The sequence below is a fragment of the Aptenodytes patagonicus genome, chromosome 22 (assembly GCF_965638725.1).
Source record: "Aptenodytes patagonicus chromosome 22, bAptPat1.pri.cur, whole genome shotgun sequence".
NCBI lineage: Eukaryota > Metazoa > Chordata > Aves > Sphenisciformes > Spheniscidae > Aptenodytes > Aptenodytes patagonicus.
Window position 1 is genome coordinate 2,829,120 of NC_134970.1, and position 22,785 is coordinate 2,851,904.

The following is a 22,785-nucleotide window of genomic DNA, read 5'->3' on the forward strand; positions in this document are numbered from 1 at the left end:
AGCGGGCGTCTCCCGCGGCGGGGCGCGGGCCGGCGGCGGCAGCGCCTGAGGGGGAACAGGCGGCTCCGGAGGCGCGGCCCGAGGCGCTGGGCCCAGGGCTCCCGCTCGCTCCGGGGAGGGGACGGGCGACGCCGAGCCCGCACCAGGCGACCGTTTTTTTTCTCCTTCCCCTCAGCACTGGGCGACGTTCCCCGGGCCGGGCCCGAACCGCCGGGGAAAATGTCCAGGCCTGTCAGGTGAGTCCTTGGCGGAGCGCGGAGGCCCCGCTCCCGCCTCTCCTCCCACCCGCGGCGCCAGCGCTGCCTGCCTCCCTCCCTCTCTCGCTCCCTCCCTCCTCCCGGGCCCGGCCCCCGGCGGCGGGCCGGCGGTGTAGGCCCTCCCGCCCGCCCCGCAGCAGGCCTCGCCGCAGGCCGTGCCCGGGGCAGGGGCAGCCCGAGGCGGGCCGGGCCCGGCCGAGCCGCCGCGGGGCGGAGCGGCGGGGAGGACGGTGCGCGCTCGCCGGAGGGCAGGCGTGCGGCGGGGGCTCCCGCAGGGCGAGGGGCGGCTGCGTGGCCGTGGGGAGGAGAACGTGCGCGGCGGAGGGGGCTGGGAGGCCGCGCGGATGCAGCATGGGCCGTTTTCTCCCCTACTTCCCCTTTTTTCTTTTTTCTTACAACTTTTCGTATTTATTTCTTATTTGCAACGTGCCTTGTTGCCGGCCTGGCGTAGGGCGATGGGCATCGCCCCGGGCTTGCTGGGGGAGCGGGGAGGCGGCCGCGCGTTTCGCTGCGCCGCGCCGGGGGTGCCAAGAGGAGGCCTGGGGAGAAGGCTGCGTACAGCGTCCCACATTTTGTAACGGGAGAAGTGAATCTTTGCCATCCGCCGTGACCCACTTCGTGCAGAGCGGAGGGGCGAGAGGCGGTGTTCGCCGGCAGGCCTCTGTCGCAGCCCCCCGCACCCCCTTCCAGGGGAGGGGAGGCGAGGCGGGGGGAAGCGGGGGGGGGGGGACGGGACGGACGGGGGGACGGGACAGAGCAGACCACGCCGCGCGGGTTGGGGGAGGGGACACGCATGCAATACGCCGTGACCAGCGAGGGTCTGGAGGAGAGGGGCTGTGCATGCAAGTTAAACCACGTTTAGGGGAGGAGTTCGGAGGAGCCGCCCCCTCTGGTGGGAACAGCATTGAACACACGCCCTTCTCCTCTCGCCCGGGAGCTGACTGCTCTCCCCGGGTCGATTTCCCACTGGTGTTTCCCCCCTTCCCCCGAGAGGGCTGATTTTAGGTCGTGGGGAGGAGGAAGCCGTGGGCCGTTTAGCTAAGCGGGCTGTATTCTCCCCGATAGTGAAGGAGGTAGGTGGTGGCGTTTGTGTCTTTGGTTAAACAGCGTTGGACCTGGAGCGTGGAGTTGCAGGGGAACCTTAGCTACGTTGTTGAATCGTGGTAACTTTGAAAATCTACGGCATAGAGAACTTGCCACGTATCTGAAAGTTTACTGAGGGGGGAGGAGTGTAGTCTTTTTTACTTTTCTCTGGAAAGTACTCAGAGAGTGAACTTGTAATTTAAATTGTTTTTATAGAAGAGGTAAGAGGTTTCATAAGGTATTCTTCGAATGCTCTGAAATTTTCTCGTTCTCAAGATACTTTAAGTAACTGGTTGTACTTTTATTCCCAGTAAGTCTGATCTGGGGGGTGGGTCCTAGGTATTTCGGATCTTTTGGAATAATAAATATGAAATTAATTACGGCTATAAAACTTACATATAGACATTTATAGGTGATAGCCTCATATTTAAGTAATATCTCTAGTATGCGAGAATTTAAAAAATAAAAGGAAACTAGGGCTATTTTGCTGAGTAGGGAGGTTTGGCACAGTGATTAGTGAAACAGTTGTTTTTTCATAGCTCTTGTTTTTGACTAATAGTGTACTCCTGCATGCAAAGGTAAGGGTAAATAAAGCTCAAAGTTCCAGTCTTAAGGAGTTGTCTCGGGTCCAAAAGGTGGATTAACAAGACTGGGTATACCCTGCTCTGCAGCATCAGGCTTTGGCCTTTCACAAGGCAGAATGTTGGACTAGATGGACTAGTGGTCTGATCTCGAATGACAGTGCCTGTGTTCTGAAATACAGTGGTGATGTGACTTTGCTGCTCAGGGTGACGCTTCAGTGTACGTTCTGCTGGTGATTTACTTGCCAGCACTGGAGTCTTGCTACAGGTAAGGAAAGTGTTGTATCTTTAAAAGCATAGTTCTAAGGTTTCTGGTATTAAGTAGGTTCGTAAGCAACTGTTTCTAAAAAATAACTTAAAAAAAAAAAAAATCTGTAAAATCCTGCAGTGTTGTGAAAGATCTGACTTGTCTTACCCTCAGTTGACAGGCACTGGTCTACAGGAAAATTAAGTGCCAAAGTCCAGCAGGCCATTAGTAGCAGAAAACCTTTTGGCACATGTCAGGAATAGATCTAGCAGTCAGCTATCTAGCTGTATTTAATAGCCCTTTCGGGGGAAAAAAATGTGGCTAGTACCTTATATTGCTCTACTTGGTAGTAACTGGAGAACTCTCCTAATAGATTTTAATCCAAAACTTTTAAAAATGGATCATTTTTTTTCTGAATATCTTGGCTTATTGTTGGTGATATGGAAGTCTGGTGAAAGGTTCCTCATCAGAGTAAGATTTAGTGTTGGAAAGGTTTTCCTCTATTCGGTGGTCTTGGAATTAATTTATTATGTCTGCTAGTTTCTAGTGAATATATATGCACCTAAACCAATGAACTTAATAAAATCCAACATATATCCCCAGTTTCTCCTCTACTTGTCGGTAGAAGACTGCCTTAAGACTGAATCTGGTTGTAGAAGTCAGTTTCTTAAAATTGTTAAGGAGTAGTAATAAACTCCCAGTATTTACAGGCTTCATGTGCCTGCCACTCAGAGCCAAGTACTTTCTACACAATTAAGCTTCTCTTGGGTGGTTAATGATGGTATCTGCACTATTGTTAGAAAATGGCAAGAAGTAAAAAGTAAAGGAACCTGCAGTTATTGAACCTCTGCCTCTTGTGGCTAACTCTTCTGAAGTACTGCAAAGAGCATTTGGAGTTGGTGGTTACATTATTATGTCCCTATCTATTCTTGAATGCAAATGAAATAAACCATTTTGAACTACTCTTTTTTATATACAGCATCAATTAATGTGTTTTAAGTAAGAATTTTGACTTTAAATTTGATGGAGTTTGCTTCTGCTTTTCCTCCTGGTCACTTTCACTTGCTGGTACTCCTCTCCTGCAAGCATTGCAAAATGAAACGATGTGGGCAAGTATGGAAATCACAGGGTTTTTTTATTTGTTCATTTTAAGATTAAAGCCAGTGATGAATTGATCTATCTCAGTGCTTCAAGGCTTTATGTACTTTATTTTTCTTTATTAGTAACTTTTTGAATCCCAGTCTTGCATTGGCACTACAGTGGAAGGGTGGTCCTTTAAAATTTTAGTTGTAGGAAAAGATATATTTATCTATTAAATATGACTTCTTGTTGCCAGTGTTGTACCTGGGCAATGTAAAGTACAAATATTGTGATTCTGGAAAACTTCCATGGGGTAGCAGGAAAGCAACACTTCTTTGGGGATTTGCATTTAACTTGAGTAATAATCTGTGGTAGTGTCCAGAGATAAGCTATAGACACTTTCCAGATAAGTAAAAAGGTATGATCCTTGCTCTGAAAACTTTCAATCTAAAGAGAAACAAAGAGCAAGGTAGAGGTACAATAAAAATCAAAACACCAGGAACAACACAGGTTGCAGAATTGATTTGTGTGTGTGTGTGGTTTGGGGTTTGGTTTTTTTTTTCCCCCCTGCTCTGGATCAGAACGTTTCTAGATTGTATTTTTAAACCTTCTCAATTGTAGTTAGGTTCAAATGGAGGATGGGCACAAGACTGCTTAAACTGTTGCTACATAAATCATTTAATTGTTTTATGGAGTTTCAAGTCATGTGTATCCCTAAAAATTCTGCAGATACCATGAGCAGTGCCTAGTCTTACAGACGTTTGGAGTTACACCAAGTCCAGACCCAAACAATGACCTCTGTAATTGGGAACCTCTAGTCGGTGAGTCTTGTCTGAGTACAGTTGTGCCAATTTTTAAATAGACTAACACCATAGTGACGTGTTTTAGGTACATAACTGTCACTAGGCTTCGATGTTTCAACTTCTGATGCATAATTGTAAGTGAATGTCTGTTCATTTAAGGCCTAAATCTAGCACTGCATATTTGTTTTGCACAACTTTGAAAATACCTATAAGAAATATTTCCTATCTTTTTTTTCCTATCTATGTATAAAAAAGGCACCGAAGGGGTGCTTTTAATGGCAATATTTATTGATAATATGTTGACCTCAAAGTGGGACACCTTTACCAACTGGAATGAGAACCAGAAAGTGAAACTGACCACTCTGTGCAGACCTGCACCAAGCCTTTAAAATGAAGAAAGGTCTGTAACTTTTTTCACAATGCTTAGTTTGATGGTTGTATTGGTTAAATGCTGTAGTTAAAAAAAAAAAAAGAATTAAAGAAAAAAAAATCTTAGTAACCATTTAATCTGTCATTTGTTTTACTTGCCATATTGTGTAAGAGGATAGGTTGTTACTTCTGGTAATCATTTGACCTAAACATTCCTCTTCAGTGCATGATGAGATCAGTTACTAGCTTTTTGAAGACTCCTTCTAGCATTGCTTTAAACTTGGACTTTATCTGTGGATTTTAATGCCTGTGAAAATACCTGGGGATCTAAGCATTCCCTTTTAACAAAACAAAAGATAACAACAACTAAAGATTGTTAGTTTGTATTCTGACATGTTGACTTACAAAGACTGAGGGTTTAGGGACCTCACTAGCTGAAGGTGGGGTATTACTATACAATCCTTATTCAGTTGTATAGGCATTTAGTGATCCTTTTAAATGTTAATATTGCTTTTCATCATTTCAAAATTTCAGTTTGGTAGGCATCGAGTATGGGTTGTAAGAATTACTGTGCATTTCTGAGTTCTTACTAAATTACTTGAGTATTACTTTGCTAAGTAAGTGCCTCCGACGTAACATGTTGATGACTTACTAGATGAGTTACTCTTTATTCCAGAAATATTGGACTGACAGCTGTTACTAAAACTTATGCTATCGGGACCTCTCTCTATACCTTTACTCCCCCAGTTCCTTCTCACGTGCACTTTAAATGTTAAGCTGAATTAGCAAGTAAGTTATCTTAAAATTTCAGTGCATATTTTAAACCAGATTGAACAATATCTATCCCAGATGTCTACTAGACTGTCTTTTTATGCTTAGTCTAACTGAATTTAACAAATAGTTTATTTTTATGTCTGGTTGCTTGCCTTAACATCTTCTAGTTTTTGCTAGTGGCAAAGACATACTTTTCATTGACAAAACCAGCAATATTTTTTTTCTGGCTCTTAACTCCAGTGAACTTATCTACTGTGTTCTTATTACCTTGGTGCAATAAAAGATGCAGTCTCTCTTTGCAAACTCGTAGTTATTAAGCATTGCACATCAGCACTGTTGACAGTTCTAAAGAAAAACATAAGTTGATCTAAATGGGGTGAATGATGAGTATAGAGTGAGCAGAATGACAGATGCAAGAGCAGTTTGTTTGATGTTTCTGCCCTTGTGAGCTTCCTGGTTCTGTTGGGAAGACTTGCGAGTTTCTATCTTCAGTAATATCAGTGTAGATATTCCTTCTTTCCTCCACCCTTCTCCTTGCCCTGCAAAATAACACAAAGCAAGCCAAACAGCCTTCTCTCTTGTTCTGCCAAAGTGAAAATTTTTTTTTTGTATAAATATCACTACTCTTGTTCACCAGGTAGTGAGAGCCTAGCAGGATTTACTTTCTAGCTGAAAACAGGGTGCAGTGCTTAGAAAGAGAAAGGACATAGGCAGTGTTTTCTGTTAATGTTTTTACCTGACTGTGTCACATTTTCAGTACCTGATTTAATATGGGTCTCTGACTGAAATAAGCAAGATGAAACTGTATGACCACCTTACTACAAGGTGGCAATATTGCAGTTCCTATCTTGCTTGTTAGATAAGTGATGTCAGAAACCACTTTTTTTTTTTACAAAGCTGCTAGAACAGAATATGTGGCAATTCTAGTTTTTTTTTCCCCTGTCTATGCTTTTAGAGGGGAAAAAAAACCCTCCTAATACCTGATACTTAAACCAAATCAAACATCTTGTTTAGTAACTTTATTGTTCTTCAGATGCTTACCAGAATAAAATTAGTGTTTTCACATGTGAGATGGGTCAGGAGGCAATCTTCAGGAAGACTACCTGTTGGAACAGGAATTTGAGTCCCTGGACAGTACACCATAACAAGCCTTGCCAATAGTTGTATTCCTAAATTGGTATTTTACCATATTCGGACTGTGAGTGAGCGAGCAGTGCTCTGTAGCACATTGCTGTTGTACTTCGTTCCACAGACGCGTACTCTGAAGCTTGGATAGGATTCAGCCTGTAGAAATCTAATGACTGGTCTTGCCTGCCTTTTGTTTGCTTGTTTGCTTGTTTTGTTGGCTTTTTTTTTTGAGGGATTGGGGCGTGTGTGTGAGAGTTTTTTTAAGAGGCTTAGTATAGTGTTGAAATAAAATAATTATGCTCCTTCGTCTTTTGAAGGCTGCTGCTGTAAGCCATGAACAGAGGTGCTTGTACAGGAGGGCGACTTATAATTGATTTTGAATGGATCAACAGCCAGAATGCAACAATGACTTTTGGGGTATCTTTCAACTAAACAGTCTTTATCAGAAATGCATGATATTAATCACAAAGTGCAGTGCAGTTATGGGAACTAAATGTGAAATTCAGCAGTCGTGCTCTGCAGTGCAGGAGAGGGGAAGGGCATTGTGGTTCGTGTGCTGGACGGAGCTTGTGTTGGCTTCTCTTTGCAGCGGTCCTCAAGTCTGTGATGCTGGGTATGTCACTTTATCTATTGCTTGCCTGACTTTTCTAGTTGTAAAAGTGAGTTCATGTGATGATTACTACAAAATCAGGTTCATCATCAGCTTCGGGTCAAAGGGATTATAAAAAGTGTGTGTGTGGAGGGGTGTCTGAATCTCTGGTGCCTTTTTCAGCTGTGCCTCCTCTTCCCATTGCATGTCAGCTGTAAGAGGTGGATGTTTGGAGTCTGACTGAGGCGTTACTGGCTAGAACTCAAATATAATTCAATTATGTAGCTGTCTTGGTTCCCTTGAGTAGCTGAATTACAGGGTAGTTATGTCTTGTCAATAAAGTAGTTGGGACAGGTGCTGAGAAAGTAGCCAACAATTGCTTATATTTCAGGTTTTAGGTTTTGGTAAGTTAGAGAAACAGATCTAATTTTGTTGGCAAGTGAGGCATTGATTGCGGTAATAGCTGCATGTGTAGTTAACGAATTTTGTCTAGAATTGGCCATTGCATTTGCACTGTTATTGATACCTCGTTACCTGTGCTACTTTCAGTTTGGTTAGAGAGCAGAGAAGGTGCTGGTGAGGTAAGGAAAGTATGGATCAATGCTCACTTGCTGTCCAAAAAACATAGGTTGGGTGAAATGCATATCGTCGTCTTCCATTGTTGTGCCTAGTGATGCAGTTACATATTGTAACAGCTCTCTTGCATCTTGTTAGAGCATCAAAGTAATTAATGGAGAAAGCTCCTAGAAGCCCCTGATGAAAACTTAAAATGCTTTGGAAACAGGGAACACATGGGAAAACAAAAATCTGGAGGAGAAGGTATGAGAGCTAGCATGATTAGATTGAGCTGTGAGAAGCAGAAATTCAAAAAAGAGCGGTTAGGAAGTGTTTATCTAATTCATGATAATATTTGTGTACTTGTTTTATACCTGGAATCCTAGTCTTAAATATCACAGCTTTGAGACAGGGTGTTAGGGAGAGCTCTGGCTTAAAGTTCAGGCTGATGCATTCTTTAAATGCGTCTTTAACCTTGGGGTGCAGCTATTGCTTTAAAATAGTGCTTTCACTAGTATAGTTGTAATAATGATAGATGTATAGTTTTAATAATGAAAGAACCATGTAGCATAGGTTAAGATGGCTCTTCCTCACTGCAGTCATGAGCCATAAGAGAGTGCTACCTATCAAAAAGCACTTTCAAATTCTGAGAATATAATCCAGTCTATTATAATAGCTCCTTAGGAAAATGCTAGAATATACTGTGTGTTCACTTCTGACTTCAAAGGTATAGGTGGCTTATTTATGAGAGTTTTCTTGGGTTGTTTTTTGGGCTATGAATCCTGCACTGGAAGCAAGGATATGGAACTTCCTTGTTACTTGAAGAAAGCTTTTGTATCTCTGAGATTATGAATTGCTAATTTCCACCCCCCCTGCTTTTTAACAGGAACAGGAAGGTGGTCGATTACTCCCAGTTTCAGGAATCAGATGATGCTGGTAAATTACTTTTTTCTTAACAATATAATATTATTGGGCTAGAGCAGTTCATTTGTTGCTTTGCATATTAATTGTTTTGCTTCTAGTCACATCTTTAAGTTAAATTCTAAGGAGTTTCTGCTCTTCACAGTCTCTGAACTGTTAATAAGTATTTGAAAATATAATGATTCTCATATGTTTTGTATTAAACAAACAATGGTGATAGAAATCTTATTATTTAATGCTTGTATTGTTGTAGTGCCTTGAGGCTGTTGGCAGCAACTGTCTTCTTCCTTGGTCTATGTTATGTTCTGTGGTAGAATCTCCCTGATGCCACTTTTTTCTACAGTAAAATATGTTTTCAATTTATTTTAGCGGACTCTAGTTAATCCCATAATGTCAGGCATTTTTGTGAATTGCATCTAAAAAAAAAAAATCTTTGTATGTTCTGCGTGAATTAACGAAATATTTCTGGAAGCCATATGGAGTATGTTTTGTGTTCTTAGAAATTAGACATACTGCTACTGTTTGCTAAGTGAGGTTGCACTGATAATTAATGGAAACAAATATGCAGAGTTCTTAACTGCAGTCCTGTTACTCATATTGTATAAGGTATTGTGTAATAGTTGTAGAAGGTTACACTGTAAACTACTATATAATGACATACTTTTTCCCATCATAGGACACTAAATAAAGTGTTTCCTGTCAAAAGCATGTAGAAATATGCATGGATGTTAACTTTTAATAGGTTTACATTAATAACTCTGTTTCTGACTAAAAATTACTAAAACTGTAGAATTAAGATACTGTGTCCTCTTGTGAGGCTTTTTGTATGTTTCCTAATACTCCTGTGTCAGACTTGATTGTACGTGGCATTTTTATTGTGCTGTTGGCAGAAGAAAAGGTAAATCACTAGTTTAAGACAGGACTTTGCTTCTATAAAGTTTTGTTTGAAGCTTTGTGATTTTTTTTTTTTTTGAAGGGCTTCTTTTTGATGTGCATGAAATGGTCAGTTTAAGTTATAGCTGAGGAAGTCAGTTTGCTGGGAACTAGGAGTTTGATTCAAAACCATTTTGTACTGTCCCGTCCAGATGAAGATTATGGAAGAGATTCAGGTCCCCCATCCAAGAAAATCCGTTCTTCTCCCCGGGAGGCTAAAAATAAGAGACGATCTGGGAAGAATTCTCAGGAGGACAGGTAAAAGCAGCGCTTCATCTGTTACGAACATGTCTCCAAGCCTTGTCCTGTATGTGGGGAGCAGTATCTTCTAACAGGAGCGATTGTAAGTGGAATTCAAGGTCTGCAGTGTAAGGTGCAGAGCTCTCAATCACAAAGCTTGCATAACCAGCTTGGACATTGAGGTGGTTGCTTCTTATTTGAGTAGAAAGAGAAATTGTGTAAAGTACTTGTCCCTAGTACTTCGTTATTAAAATAGCTTTCCAGAGCTAGACAGTTGGAATGGGAAGGAATATGATCCGAGTTACAAAAATTGGCAACTAGTGCAGTTATCCAGGTAAGTTAGTGGCAAGATGCATTTAATTTTCCATGTTTTTTCGGTATGCTCAGAGCATTTCTGTGGTTAAAGATGAAATGGGACCGTACAGTGGCAGTTAGGAGCAGGGGCCATTTGTTTGTTTTGTGGTTCTTTGTTTCCCATTTCCTGTTTTGTCTAATTCAGAAACAAAGTAACTTGTTTCGATAACTGAGTTACTCCAGCACTAAGTGATGCCCTACTGAATAGTGAAAGTAAAGTGAAGGTATCTTCCTTTTTACATTAACTGTGGTCAGCAAATGATTACCATAAGACCTATTAAGTCAATTGACTGCTTTCATGACAGACATCAACTTCAGGGATGGAGGTTCTGCCAGCTGGTTCTTATTCTATAAGCCCAAGGTGTCTCTTTATTCTGTTGCACTGTTTGCTGGAATATAAGTAACTTATCAGCAGGTATGCTTGAGAGGCTTCCCCATCATGCTTCTGTTCTATAAGGTGAAGGCTGAATGTAGGCATGGGAATATTTGCATGGTCCACCTGCTGTTGTGAACTGAGAGGGAGAGACTATTTTCACCCTGGCAAATGACTGTAACACCTGAAAGCAAAGATTCAATAAGTATGACATAAAAAGAAATTGGGCTAGGCAGCTCCCAAAGCAACTACATAGTTGACCTTGATGTCCTATTAGCTTTGGGGATTTTTAAGTATGTAAGAACATTTCTGTGTGTATCACAGGCATTGCAGAAGGCTTGCATGTAAAACAAACTCATGTATTTAAGTGATTGAAATCCACAATTGTCTGTGTAAGACTGAAAACATATGGGCCTGAGGGGCTGTAATGTGACAAGTTATCTAAACTATTAGAATTCTTGAGAAATGTTGTATGTCAGCTCCAACTGCCAAATTTGAAAGTAGCAAAGGTTTGATCTATTGTATTTCTTGACCGTGGCAAGCTCTGCAGTTCAGCCATTCCTGAAGCATATGATGTACATCAGTGGCCGTCAACAGAGCATTCACCATTCCTGTTTAAAACACTTGTTTACTCTCTGATCGGAGTGTGTGTTCTTACATGTGGGAAGAAAAACCCTCTCCAGAGATTGGTAATGACTAATGATGGGGGTTTGGATAAGAACAGAATATTAGTACCTGCTTGATAGGGATACCCTCTGATGAGGATTGAAACCACTGGGAGGGAGTGGTGAAACTCCGTCAGAGATCAGATTGTGTAGACCAAATATGTGCTATTTAACTGCTATACAGCAACGTACACAGAAGGAAGGATTCCAGAGAAAACAATGACATAAAGACAAGTGATGACTATAAATCTATTCAGAATAAAACTTTATTCCATTTATAGACTCAGCCAAGCATTAGCATATAAAACTTCAAAATTCTAACTGTAAAATGGAAGACATCTGGATTATTGGTAGGTTTCAGAGTGAAGAGCATGATTCATCTCAACCTTATTATTTCCTGATTGGTTCACTTGATTCTGTGTAAGTTTGTATATGATTCAGAGTTCGAACATTACCTTTCCGACCATGATAACTACATATACAGCTGAGTAATCCTGAAGCATAACATGGTAGTGTCCAGGAAAAGTGCACATTCCCAGCCTAGAGATCAGTTTGCTCTCTGAAAATTGGTATTTTCCATACAGCAGTGACTGAAATTGGAGTTAAAACAGCAGTCAAACCCTGTCTTTCTCTCATTTTCAGTGAGGATTCAGAAGAAAAAGATGTGAAGACTAAGAAAGATGATTCACACTCGGCAGGTAACTAACTACACTGTACTGATAGTGTATCTTCAAAATAAAGACCAGTTTGTGTAAGAGTTACAGGAGTAGGATTTGACATAGGAAAGAAATTGTTCTGACTAGAGAGGCATGCACTCTTCTAATACATTTATCTTAAGCTGGATGCTGCCTCTACTGTTGTTACTTCTAGCCCTGGTTTGGGATAACAGAGATTGTGTGTCTGTGTGTAATATGATGCTGCTATAAAGTTTGTCTTCACAGGTAGATAGATGTATGTTAAGCTCTTCCCTGTAGTTCTCATCCATATTTCAGAATGATACAAGAAACTTATATTCATACCTTTTCCTTCCAGACGAAGATTTTGGCAGTGAAGACGATGACTTAGGAGCAGATGATGGCAAAGCTGACAGTGACTATGAGAGCTCTCAAAAAAGCAAAAAAGGAAAAAAGGCTAAGCCAGAAAAGAATAAGAGAGCAGCCTCCAAATCCAGAAAAAGGCCTGCAGGTAAAAAAAAAAAAGGGGGGGGGTTGCTAGTCTTTGCAATGAAAGATACTTGCACAGGATCATTGTTGGGTGACTACAGAATGACCGTGTTCTCCTCACAGCTCAGTTATTCAGCGAGTGTCCTGATTAACTTTCTCATGAACGACTTGACCTTTGTCTTGCCCACATGCTACCTCAAGACAGTTAGGTGGTCTGTATTCTGTATCATCATTATAACTTGGTGACTTTTGCTGCAGAGGACAGTGAGGACGAGAAAGAAGACCACAAAAATGTGCGTCAGCAACGACAGGCAGCATCCAAAGCGGCTTCTAAACAACGAGAGATGCTTATGGATGATGTGGGTAGTGAGGAGGAAGAACAAGAGGATGATGAGGCACAGTTCCAGGAGAGTGAGTAAATGGGATTGTAAAAAGTTAAAATTAATGTGACGTGGGTATAGTACCAGACATGAGTTTATGGGTCTGGCCAGACAGCAAAAGGAACAGAGTTTGCTTTTTGACTGTGCCAGTGAAGACATAAGTTGTCCTTCTCAGTAACTAACTTGATACTGCATATCTGTCCAACAGACCCAGCTTACATTTTTCACATCTAGAATTTTTGTTTGAAGTTTGCAGTGAAGATGTATGTCTTTACAACAATCCTTTAGGGCTGCTTATAAAGTTCTTCAATGCTTTTTGCTGCTTCTTGCTATCCCATTGGTTTTGAGGCATTGATGCTACTTTCAGGTGATGTAAAAGTACTTTATCCTTGATTGATCAAAGTAGGACAGTTTGTTTCATAAGAAGAGGTGAGTTCAGCTGGTAATGAACCAGAGTAAGTTCCTGAAATACTGAGTATGATTTCAGAATGCTGAAACGTGATTTCAGAATGGAGTAAGAGTACCATTGAAAAGATCACTTAACTTCTCTCTGTCAAGAGATTCTCTTTGTTTTGAGATGGGTTACTTATTAGGAGATGGAGCGTATTTTGAGGACCTCAAAACACTTGCCTGTTTCATCATGCTAGTGCTTTATCCCTACCAATGTAAAATCTTCTGCTATGTCAAATTTCTTTAGCACAGCAGATAGGTGGAAGCTCATAAGGTCGCAGAGTCCTAGTTTCCTGTCTCTGCAGTTTAACTGGCAGATCTCTCAACTGTATCTTCTGCTCCCTTTCCTTTTTTCCAAAAACTTAAATTTCTTTGTGCTTTCAGCAGATTCAGGAAGCGATGAAGACTTCCTCATGGAAGATGATGACGATAGTGACTATGGCAGTTCAAAAAAGAAAAATAAAAAGGTCTCCAAGAAATCCAAGCCAGAGAGGAAAGAAAAGAAAATGCCGAAGCCCAGGCTAAAGGCTACAGGTGAGTCTATGCAAAGAAAGTTATGCAGTTTGCTTTAGGGGCTAGTGTTTTCTTTTTCTGCTATAGAAGACTCAGTGGAAATCTTGGGGTCAGTAGGCATTCACATATAATGTTGAAGGGCTAATTCATGTAACTTGCCATGATTTAAAGCAGCGCTATGAAATAATAAGGTGGCTTTAATTCTTAGTTAAGAGATTGAGTTAGTATCTATGTCTTGTTGGCAAAAACTGCATAGATTGCAAAACCTTCCGTATTGAGATGCTGCAGTCTGACTTTCTATGTATCATAGCCAAATAATATAATTGGTGGCTTTGTTTGAGACTCAAGGACTTCGTGATGTTTTCAGGGTGGAGGAAGGTGGAGAAATTTGAACCAAAGGAAAATTTGATGCATTTCTGCAGGAAGTCTAAAATCATAATAGCAACATATGTACTGGTTTGACAAGAGGCTAGCTATGTTAGTTTATGATGTCATATCCAGTAATTAGTCAGGACTTGCAATTAAATAGTTTTAAAATCCTGTTAGCTAACTTTTCAGTTCAGCTTTACTAATATGGAGTGCAAAAACCACCGTGTGGGGTATGGTCAAAGCAAAATGAAACCTGCTACTGAAGTGTCTTGTAAGTTCTGTTTGCATAAAGCCATATGACTTTGTCTTTGTTGCTGATAGTAACTTTTATAAGCTTTTTCTTTTTTCAGTGACCCCCAGTCCAGTGAAAGGCAAAGGGAAGGCAGGCCGCCCCACAGCTTCCAAGGCAACAAAAGAAAAGACCCCATCCCCCAAAGAAGAGGATGAAGAACCTGAAAGTCCCCCAGAAAAGAAAAAATCAGCCAGCCCTCCACCAGAGAAGTCAGGGGATGAGGGATCTGAAGATGAAGCACCCTCTGGTGAAGATTAAATGGCAGTTGAGGAAATCTTTGTTTAAAAAAAAAAGAAAAAAAGAAAAAGGAAAAGAAAACATACTTAGGGGTAGAACACGGTTTTGGCTGTGGCTTGACTCATGGGCTTTGAATGCTGTCTTTACTTTCAGCTGTTTAATACAGTGTATCCTTTTTTTAATAAGAGGAAACCCTTATACAGTAATATTTTGAAGTCAATGTTCTCTGTTGGCCATTCCGTTCTCCCTCCCCCACCAAATCTGAAAGCCATTTGAGACAAATTAACAGACCATTTAAATATATATTTTTTTCAAGGGATACTGCAGTTGTGAAGCAATAAGGTTTGAGACTGATACGTGGAAACCATACTTACAAATCGTTAAGTAGAATAGATTTCCCAGTGCTGGTAAGAGTTCTTTAAAACTATTATTCTGTATTTGAATATGTGGAAAAAATGAACCTATGCTTTAACAGACTTTTGTTGATACAAGTTCACTCTCAGAAAAAATGTAGTTGATACGAATTCCAATTGAGGAAGAGGAAACATGGGGAGGAGACCTGTGTTTCTTGGATTCAGGCATGTTTTTCATGGAAAGCAATCAAGAGACTTGTAGATGGTCCACTGTCTTTTATTTAGAAAAGACCCTCCAATTAGGTTGTGAGATCTTTTGTCTTTGCTGGATAGAATACTATTCTGCTTTAGGCAAATTGCAGTTCATTCTATACAAATTCAGATATACAGCCTACAAGCTTCTCACATCCATTAACTATTTTATTTCTTCCAGGGTTGGCTATAGATGGGCAGAATAGGGAAGAGAAATTGAAAACAATTTTTAAAACTCTGGTTTCCATTTGGTATTGTGGAAAATGTCTTTAAAGTTTTTCCAAGGAAAAAAATTAATGGGTAGTGTAAAACTAAATTCTTTAGCTTTTGGGGCGAGGGATGTCCTTTTATAAATGTGAAGCAAAGGATTCCTGTAATGCTCTGGTCAGTCTCGGATCCCATGAGTCACGCTTAAGTGTTTCTCTTCTCTCCCTCCATCTGTCCTAAAAAGGCTATGTAGTCATACCTCTCAGCCTCTCCAGCTACAGTGTTGGACAGCAGACTTCCATCGATAGTGAACATCACCCCGATACCACTTCCATTTCTTCATCCTTCCATCCTACAGCGTGGGAGGCTTTGCTCCCCCATCGACATGTCTGCTTCTAACTGTTGGTCATCATTCTGCTCCCTAAGCCTAAGAAGTGCTGAATAGGGAACGGTATTAAAGGATGAAGCTGGGAGGAAGTGGAGATTGGAAGCACTGTAGCAGGGCTATCGTTTTATAATAAAAGCAGGATGTCCCTCTAAATGCAAGACACTTGAGATGTGTGTGGTGGCATTTTAATGTGTTTTTATCAAAGCAGCCATATCCTTTTTTAAACTTTAATTAAAATACACAAGCCTTGGTTTTCAAACCCTAATACAGAGGTTGCTGCCATGTTCGTTGGTGGAAATATTGAAAACTGGACCTGCCATTTTTCTTTCTTTTTTTTTTTTTCTTAAACCCTTTGTGCTTTCTGTATGTTGCTCACGGTTATCTTATAGCTGACAAGCTTTGCATCTTTTTTTTTTTTTGTCACAGAACTACACGTTTTGTAACCAGCCTCTTGAAGGTAACATAAGGCAGCTAATTAGTTGGATTTCTGGTGCACATGCTACCAGATTTTTAATCCTGTTTGGATTTTAGAGAGCTTTTAGATGTGATACACTAATATGACCAGGAAGGACACTTGGCTGAATGGCATAGGGAGCCTGAAGATGCTGAGCACAGTGTGGAGCCTAAAATGTGGAACGGAGTATTAATATAACAGCCGAGTGATTGTCTTGTGTGATTCATAGCCATGGATTTTATTGAGGCTGGTAAATTACCTTACCTTGGCTTATAAAAATTTAAGTTCTCTAACATTCTTTACTATAATGAAACTACTGTTGCCGTTACAATAAAGATGATCGGTGTTTCCATTGTAAATCTTTTTTTTTTTTTAAGTGGTTTAATTTTGCAGAACAGCTTAAGGCTGGAGTGGAGTATCAGTCTTGAAAAGGAAGCGAATGTAATCCCCTCTCCTCTCCCACACCTCTTCCCACCTTCCAGATCTCTGGGAGAGCAGAGTCTCTTGCATTCCCTCCACTCCTAGTCCAGTGCTTATTGGGAAATACTGGGTAATGTGGGAAAACAAATGGCCAAGTTTTAAAAAACATTTGGGTTAAATTTGGGGGTAGCATACACTTCTGTGAATGTCTGGTCCACATAGTTGTTCCCCTTCAGTCCAGACTATGTTTCAGGCTATTCTTGTCTATTGGGTTCTTAGGATTTTTTTTGGTATGAAAATGTACAAGGATTACTTAAATGTAGAATACCTCTAGCTGGTCTGGTCAAACAGCTGTTTCTTTACCCGCTAGACCAGATTTTTTTCTGAAGAGTGTATTTTGTAAGTTCCACTTAAAATATATTTTTGGGGTTTTTTTCTAACACAGTTAACTGAAGTTAAGGCTGTGAAAAATGTTTCCGTTGTTCTCAGTTCAGGTTTTGGACTGAATTATTTTATGCCTGGCAATTTTGGCCCTTTATCTTAGAAAACTGTTCTGCTTTCTCATATATTCATCTCTAATGGCTGTTACAGGCTGCATGATGCTTATCTTTTGAGTTTGTCACAACCCAAACACTATGTAAATCCTGTACTACTACTGGGATTTTGTAACTTTTTCTATATCTTATTGTTTTGCTGATTTGTGCAAACACTAAGCCCTAACGGTCTCTTGGTTACTCTGTTAGAAATGCAGCAGTTTACATTTTTACAGATAAAGAAAATTGTGAAGGTTAATTCTTTTTTTAAGTACACAACATTTTTCAGTAGTGGCAGACTTAGCATTTTTTTTAATGTCCTTTTTAATTTGTATTAAGCATTCTGATTTCTTGAATGAAAGCTGTAAAAATGCCTTTCTTTAGGAGCATCAATAGTTCTTCACGGAGCAGAAAGTTTCATTCACAGAAGGCTGCTTTGAAAAGATTGTCTTCTGTTACACAGCTGTAGTTTTGGAGCCTTTGCAGAGAGGTAAATGGATTTATTCCAAAGTTCAGTTAATCTAGTGCCCTGCCCTGGTCTGACTCTTAAAATGGTAGTTCATAACTAACTTCTGTTAGATTCCCTTTTGTATGTTCTGTTTCTGAATCCACGCCACCACGTTCAGTTTCGCAGTTATATGCCAATAGTACTGCCTTTAACTGGCCACAAGGCTTGATCAGTAAAAATTTGCAATTTCAGCTGAAATTTCATACTAAAGATTATTTGCTTCAGTTTCTGTTTGATCAGCATGAGAATGCCAAACATGTCAAGCTAAATGGGTTTCAGAATGGATTGTGGGTGAGAGCAAGACTTAGAAATGGGGCAGCCAAGAAGCTTTTAATTTTGTTGTTTTAACTTCATCAAAGCAGAAGAGCGTGTGGGGAGAGAAGCAGCACACCTTGGGTGACTTCTGCTAGGGAACCTCACCGATGCCAGGTAACGGTTCTGAGCATGCTCAGCTCCTGTGCCTCCACACGGCTGCACCCGCAGGTGATGGACTACCAGGGCAGTAGCAGAAGATGTGCTTGAATTCCTTTTTTTTTTCTTTTTTCTTTTTTTTTTTTTTCTTCCCCTCCGCTGGTGATGGTCACAAAGGTACAATAGACACTGAGGCGCCCAGATTAAGGAGGGAGGGAAGTAAACTGTAACATGCTGGAAGCTTTTTGAGCTGTAGAAACTGGTGCTTTGCTTTATGTAATTTGTTTGTGAAGTGTTTATTTTTATAACAGATCATATTGTTGAACACATGGTTCTTAAAAACTACAAACTGATCCACAAGTTTAATATTTGAGAAGTTGATGTTCATCTGTTGGGGGAGGCAGGATATGAAAATGTAAGCAGATGGATATTTAAAGGGACACTGTCACAAAATAGTTGCTGGCGTATAGGATATGTTAGTTTGGGGGACTCGCATCTATATGTGGAAATTATATATTCTATATGTATATGATCAAATAGAAAATTTTCCCTGAACTTTGAATATTTTCCTACAGTTTTGGGAGGTTTAAATTCAAGTTCTGCTAGTGAAACTAGGAAGCAAAACTAACTGTTACGTGCTTACTGTCCAAGATGACTTGTTTTTTTAAAGTACTATGAGGAATATCAGAGCTCTGAAAGTTGACAGTGTCCTTTCGAGACCTCCCCAAATCAAGTGTATCCTCGCTTTAGACTTCCCACTTCAGTAGGTGACTGGCATTTGAATGTCTTTTCATTGAACTCTTTATATTAAAAACAAAAGACAAATATTTCTAAGTCTAGTGAAGTTCTCACGATGTGCTGACTCTGTGTATCAACCACTATTGGAGGTGACTCTCTAGACTGCCTGCCCCCTTCAGCCGCGGTGAATCGAGTGGGTCCATCGGTCTGAGCATGCTCAGTGTGACTGCAAAACACCATTGTGCATATGCTTTGTATATTGGGGCAAGGGTTTTTTATATATATATTTTGGGAGGGGTAGTGGGTGGGATGGAGAAATACTCGATCAGCTTAAGCCAGAATAATGTGTGTAAAAGCCCCTGAAGTATTTTGTGTGTGAGTGCGCGGGTGTGAGTGCGCGCATGGGAGTGTCTGACATCTTATTCCCTTTGTGTTCTGAAGATTTGTGAGTTTTACTTTTTTTTTCCTGCAGAAACAATTGTTACAAAAAAAAATTGTAAATAAGAGCTACATAATTTTTGTTTAACCATGAACATCATGTCACAGCAAACCCTGAATAATCACTTTGAAGGTAGAGGAGGAGACTCCAGGTAGGGCCTTGGGCCTTTGGCTATCAGCAAGGCATCAGTATATGATATGCAATGAATGTTTGTCTTGAGTATTTGCAGTCCCCTCTCGAGCTTTTCTAAAAATCAGGCTCTTTGCAGTTCCCCTCCCCATCCCCTTTAATTTTTCTTTAATCTCACGAGCAGACAGAAAAAGGGGCAGCTGCAAGCAGTGTTCCAGTGCTGCCGGCCCACGGTCGGGGGGTGTGTGCAGACGTGGCTGTCATCACTGGGCCCGACTGGGTTGGCGACTCTTGCGATACCTTGACAATACTGAGATCTACCGCATGGTACTAGGAGTTAAGTCTGAATGTAACATTAATGCTTTATTTAAAATAAAAACAACACTTTTTTTTTTAAGGGGTTGAAGTGAACATGACTGTTGACCATGTTCGTGAATTTATAGATGCAACATTCATTGGTAGAATTGTGTGATGGTCTTTTGTGCTACTTAATTTTACATATTCCAGTCTCTGTATGTACCTGCAAAGAAAGAAAAAAAAAAAAATAACAAAACCCTGCTTTGCTTTTATTGAAGGGTTCCCAGGACTGCATACCTGCTCCTGAGCTCTGTTTTAAGTATGTGTATCCTTCGCTTGTATTTTGTATTAAAAAAAACACAAGGAAAAAGAACCCTTTATTGTTCAGCATGTTGGAATTGTGTCCCCTCTTTTATTTTTCTCCTTTTTGGAATATATTAAGCAACTCATTCTTCTGTATCTTTTATTTTCTTTTGTAAACTTTTTGGTTTTGTTTAAAAATGGCTTTATAAAAGGGCTTTTATAACCCATAAACATGACTCATGTAATTTTTCTGCTATTCAAAGGTATTATTCTTCCGCGGTTGCTTTTTGTTTTGTGAATGTTAGTGAGATGTAAAAACGTCTTCGTCTTTCATGATGTCTGATAGTTTTAGGATTAATTCCTTTGCAGAGCTCGTGCTTTCTCTGAGGAGAGTAAGTCGGGTTTTGGCCAGAAGAGTTTGGCAAGTATGACCTTCCCTTTTCTGCCTCTGGGCTGAGGGGAGGATTTAAAGAGTTAAGTCATATTGGCAGTAAAGAACGCAATCCTTGGTTTCATGATCCACGAGAGAGTTGTGAGTTGAGGTTGTCAGGTTCAAAACCAATTACAAAAATCGATGACGAGGAGAGACAAAGCCTTTACATGTCACGCTCGCCTCCGTCAGCTTTCCCTCGGCAGTCGATGGCCTTTCTATTTTGCCATATATGCCCTGGCAGTGACAATAAATACACAGCCTGTTCTTTGTGGGTATCGCATGAAAGGGGACAACTGTGTTCATCAGGAACGTCTGCTAAATCATCGTTAGCTGGTTGTCATTCCCAACGCAGATGAATCGACCCAGGCACAGGGTGCTTTCTCGACGCGTTATCCCGTGCACTGGGAGGTTGTGGTGCACGGCGAGTTTGCGCTTTTAAGAAATCCGTTATAGCAGACTTCATCCAGCTTCCTGCAGAGTCTTCGCTCTGATGTCGCACAACAGCGAGCCTGGCAGCAGTTTTACCAGCGTTTGCTCCTTTTTCCGTCCCTCGCCGCCTCCCCGTCGCCCCCGGCTCGCTCCGCGCTGCGCCAGCAGGGGGCGCGCCGCTCCCCGGGCCGCTGCGGCGCCGTCATCCCGCTCCCGCCTCCTTCCTCCGCGCTGAGGTGAGACACTCCCGCCTTTCTCAAAGGCTGCCCCAAACGAGCGTCGGCTAAGGGTGTTTTGTCATTATTGGCACGATAAGTGTCAGGTCTTGCCCTTAACGCTTGTGTTTTGCTCGTGTTAAACACGGACGTTACGGTTCTTCAGCATGAACGCCGGAAAGCATTTGTTTCTAACGGGGTTTGGGATGGAGCTTCTTCTGGGATCCTGAGAGACCTGTTTTTCCTAAGGGTTCGGTACGGCAGAACACTTATGCTTGTGACCTTATTGAGCAAGTAATTTTGGTATGTCTTGTACTCGCCCCAGTTCAGCAGCACGCTCCGTCTCCGAGACGTTTGGTGCTCGATACAGCTGGACGGGAGACCAGGTTGCCACTGCCCCCAGTTGCAGCACAGGATGGTTAACCTATTTGTTTTCAGAGGTTGTTTCGGGTACTTTGTGAAAGGCCATCTCTGCCCAACACAAAATCCCGCACGCTTATGGGCGGCCGTAAGCTGGTGGCTGGCTGCAGATTCTGCTTCTCCACCTCTTCTGTTTATTTTATTCCATAGCGTGGTAAATTGAGATTATTGTGACGTAGGTGTGTTTGGTGTTGGACGGTGATGCTCCAGGCTTCTGGAATGGAGTGGTTTCATAATGCAGCTTATGGCATTCCTCCCTTAAACATACCAGGCAATTAACCTTGACAGGTATTCCTACCTCACTACTGTGGTATCTGCAGTTATATGCTGCAGTCTTGACATGGATTCTTTATCTGGAGCAGCTGTAGAGTTACCTGCAGGTACTGCTATGCTATTTCAGTTTTAGGATTAATTAGCTGTTAGCAGGTGGGGCACTTCTTTTGTCCCCACAGATAAATGCTACTTACTCTAAGAAATGGTGCAAGACCAGGGTCTGTGAACTCTTTTTCAAGAGCTTCCACTCTTCCCCACTGCCACTAGTCTTTGACCGTCCTATTAGTATGTGCAGCCTTTGGCTGCTTTTCTCCTCAGCGCTGGTCTTTTGAACCCAGCGTATTTAGTGTCTGCTCACTCCTGTAGGCAGATGCTCTGCCAACCTAAGTTAAAAATTCCCATTGGATTTGTAGTAGCATTTACAGGGAATTAATACCAGAAACAAATTATCTGTTTTCCCATTTAATGGATGTGCATCTGAGAAGTGGACACGCATAGGGTTTCGTTACTACAGCGAGCGCTGCCAAACGGGGGGGATAAGATTCCCTTGGCAAAGAATGCTAGCTGTCAAGTTTTAATCTAACAGAATTTTGCCTCAGGAATATCCTGTTTGTGTTTCTTTTGGTAGTATTTGGTTATGGGATGAAAATAAAGTCAAAAGGTGGAATTCAAGATTAGATCTGTTTTCTGCAGTGCAGCTTGTTTTGGCCCTATAGGTGGCCTTGAAAGAATGAGTAAATGGGACAAAGTTGATTTAAAGAGCTGCTGTTCTGTTCTTGCCCATCTTGCATGTTGAAGGAAACCTGGAAGAACTGGAAATGGAGAGCAAATTTCCGAGCAAATTCCTTGTACTTTAAAAGCATATTTTTAGGTATGGTTTTGATGCAGCAAACCACAAAGTGAAGAGGTTTGGGTTTTTTTATTACTTCTTTCACTGGTATTTGGGGTCTATGTACCATGCAATATGATAAACCAAGTATAGAAAGATATCACTAATAACCTGAACTCCCGCAGGGTTGGTACAAAGGCTATCTTGGGGGTGCAGGGTAAGGAGAGTGTAGAGCTCTGAAAGGTGCCTGTTTTGTGTCTGTTCGTCATGTGTTGATTGAGAAGCACTAAACGTCTGTAACGTGTGATATGTTAGACTTGAATTTGATCTGGGAGTGCTGCTTGTTAGCCCAGGATGTGGTTATGAACTAATACACATCTCCAGCTTCAGAGTTTTAT

General features: G+C 41.2%; 1 protein-coding gene across 2 annotated transcripts; it reads left to right on the forward strand.

Moving 5' to 3' along the window:
* The first annotated feature begins 86 nt into the window (after nucleotides 1-86).
* On the forward strand, nucleotides 87-16,369 carry NUCKS1 (nuclear casein kinase and cyclin dependent kinase substrate 1). Of its 2 annotated transcripts, none has more exons than XM_076358032.1 (8): nucleotides 87-236; nucleotides 8,353-8,402; nucleotides 9,473-9,578; nucleotides 11,595-11,650; nucleotides 11,985-12,137; nucleotides 12,374-12,526; nucleotides 13,330-13,479; nucleotides 14,178-16,369. In XM_076358032.1, the coding sequence occupies exons 1-8, from the start codon at nucleotides 220-222 to the stop codon at nucleotides 14,375-14,377; spliced, it is 885 nt and encodes a 294-aa protein (XP_076214147.1). In that variant the 5' UTR covers nucleotides 87-219; the 3' UTR covers nucleotides 14,378-16,369. The 2 variants fall into 2 exon arrangements, with proteins under 2 accessions (XP_076214147.1, XP_076214148.1); XM_076358033.1 differs by having other exon boundaries at nucleotides 93-236; nucleotides 13,333-13,479.
* Nucleotides 16,370-22,785: the final 6,416 nt, after the last annotated feature.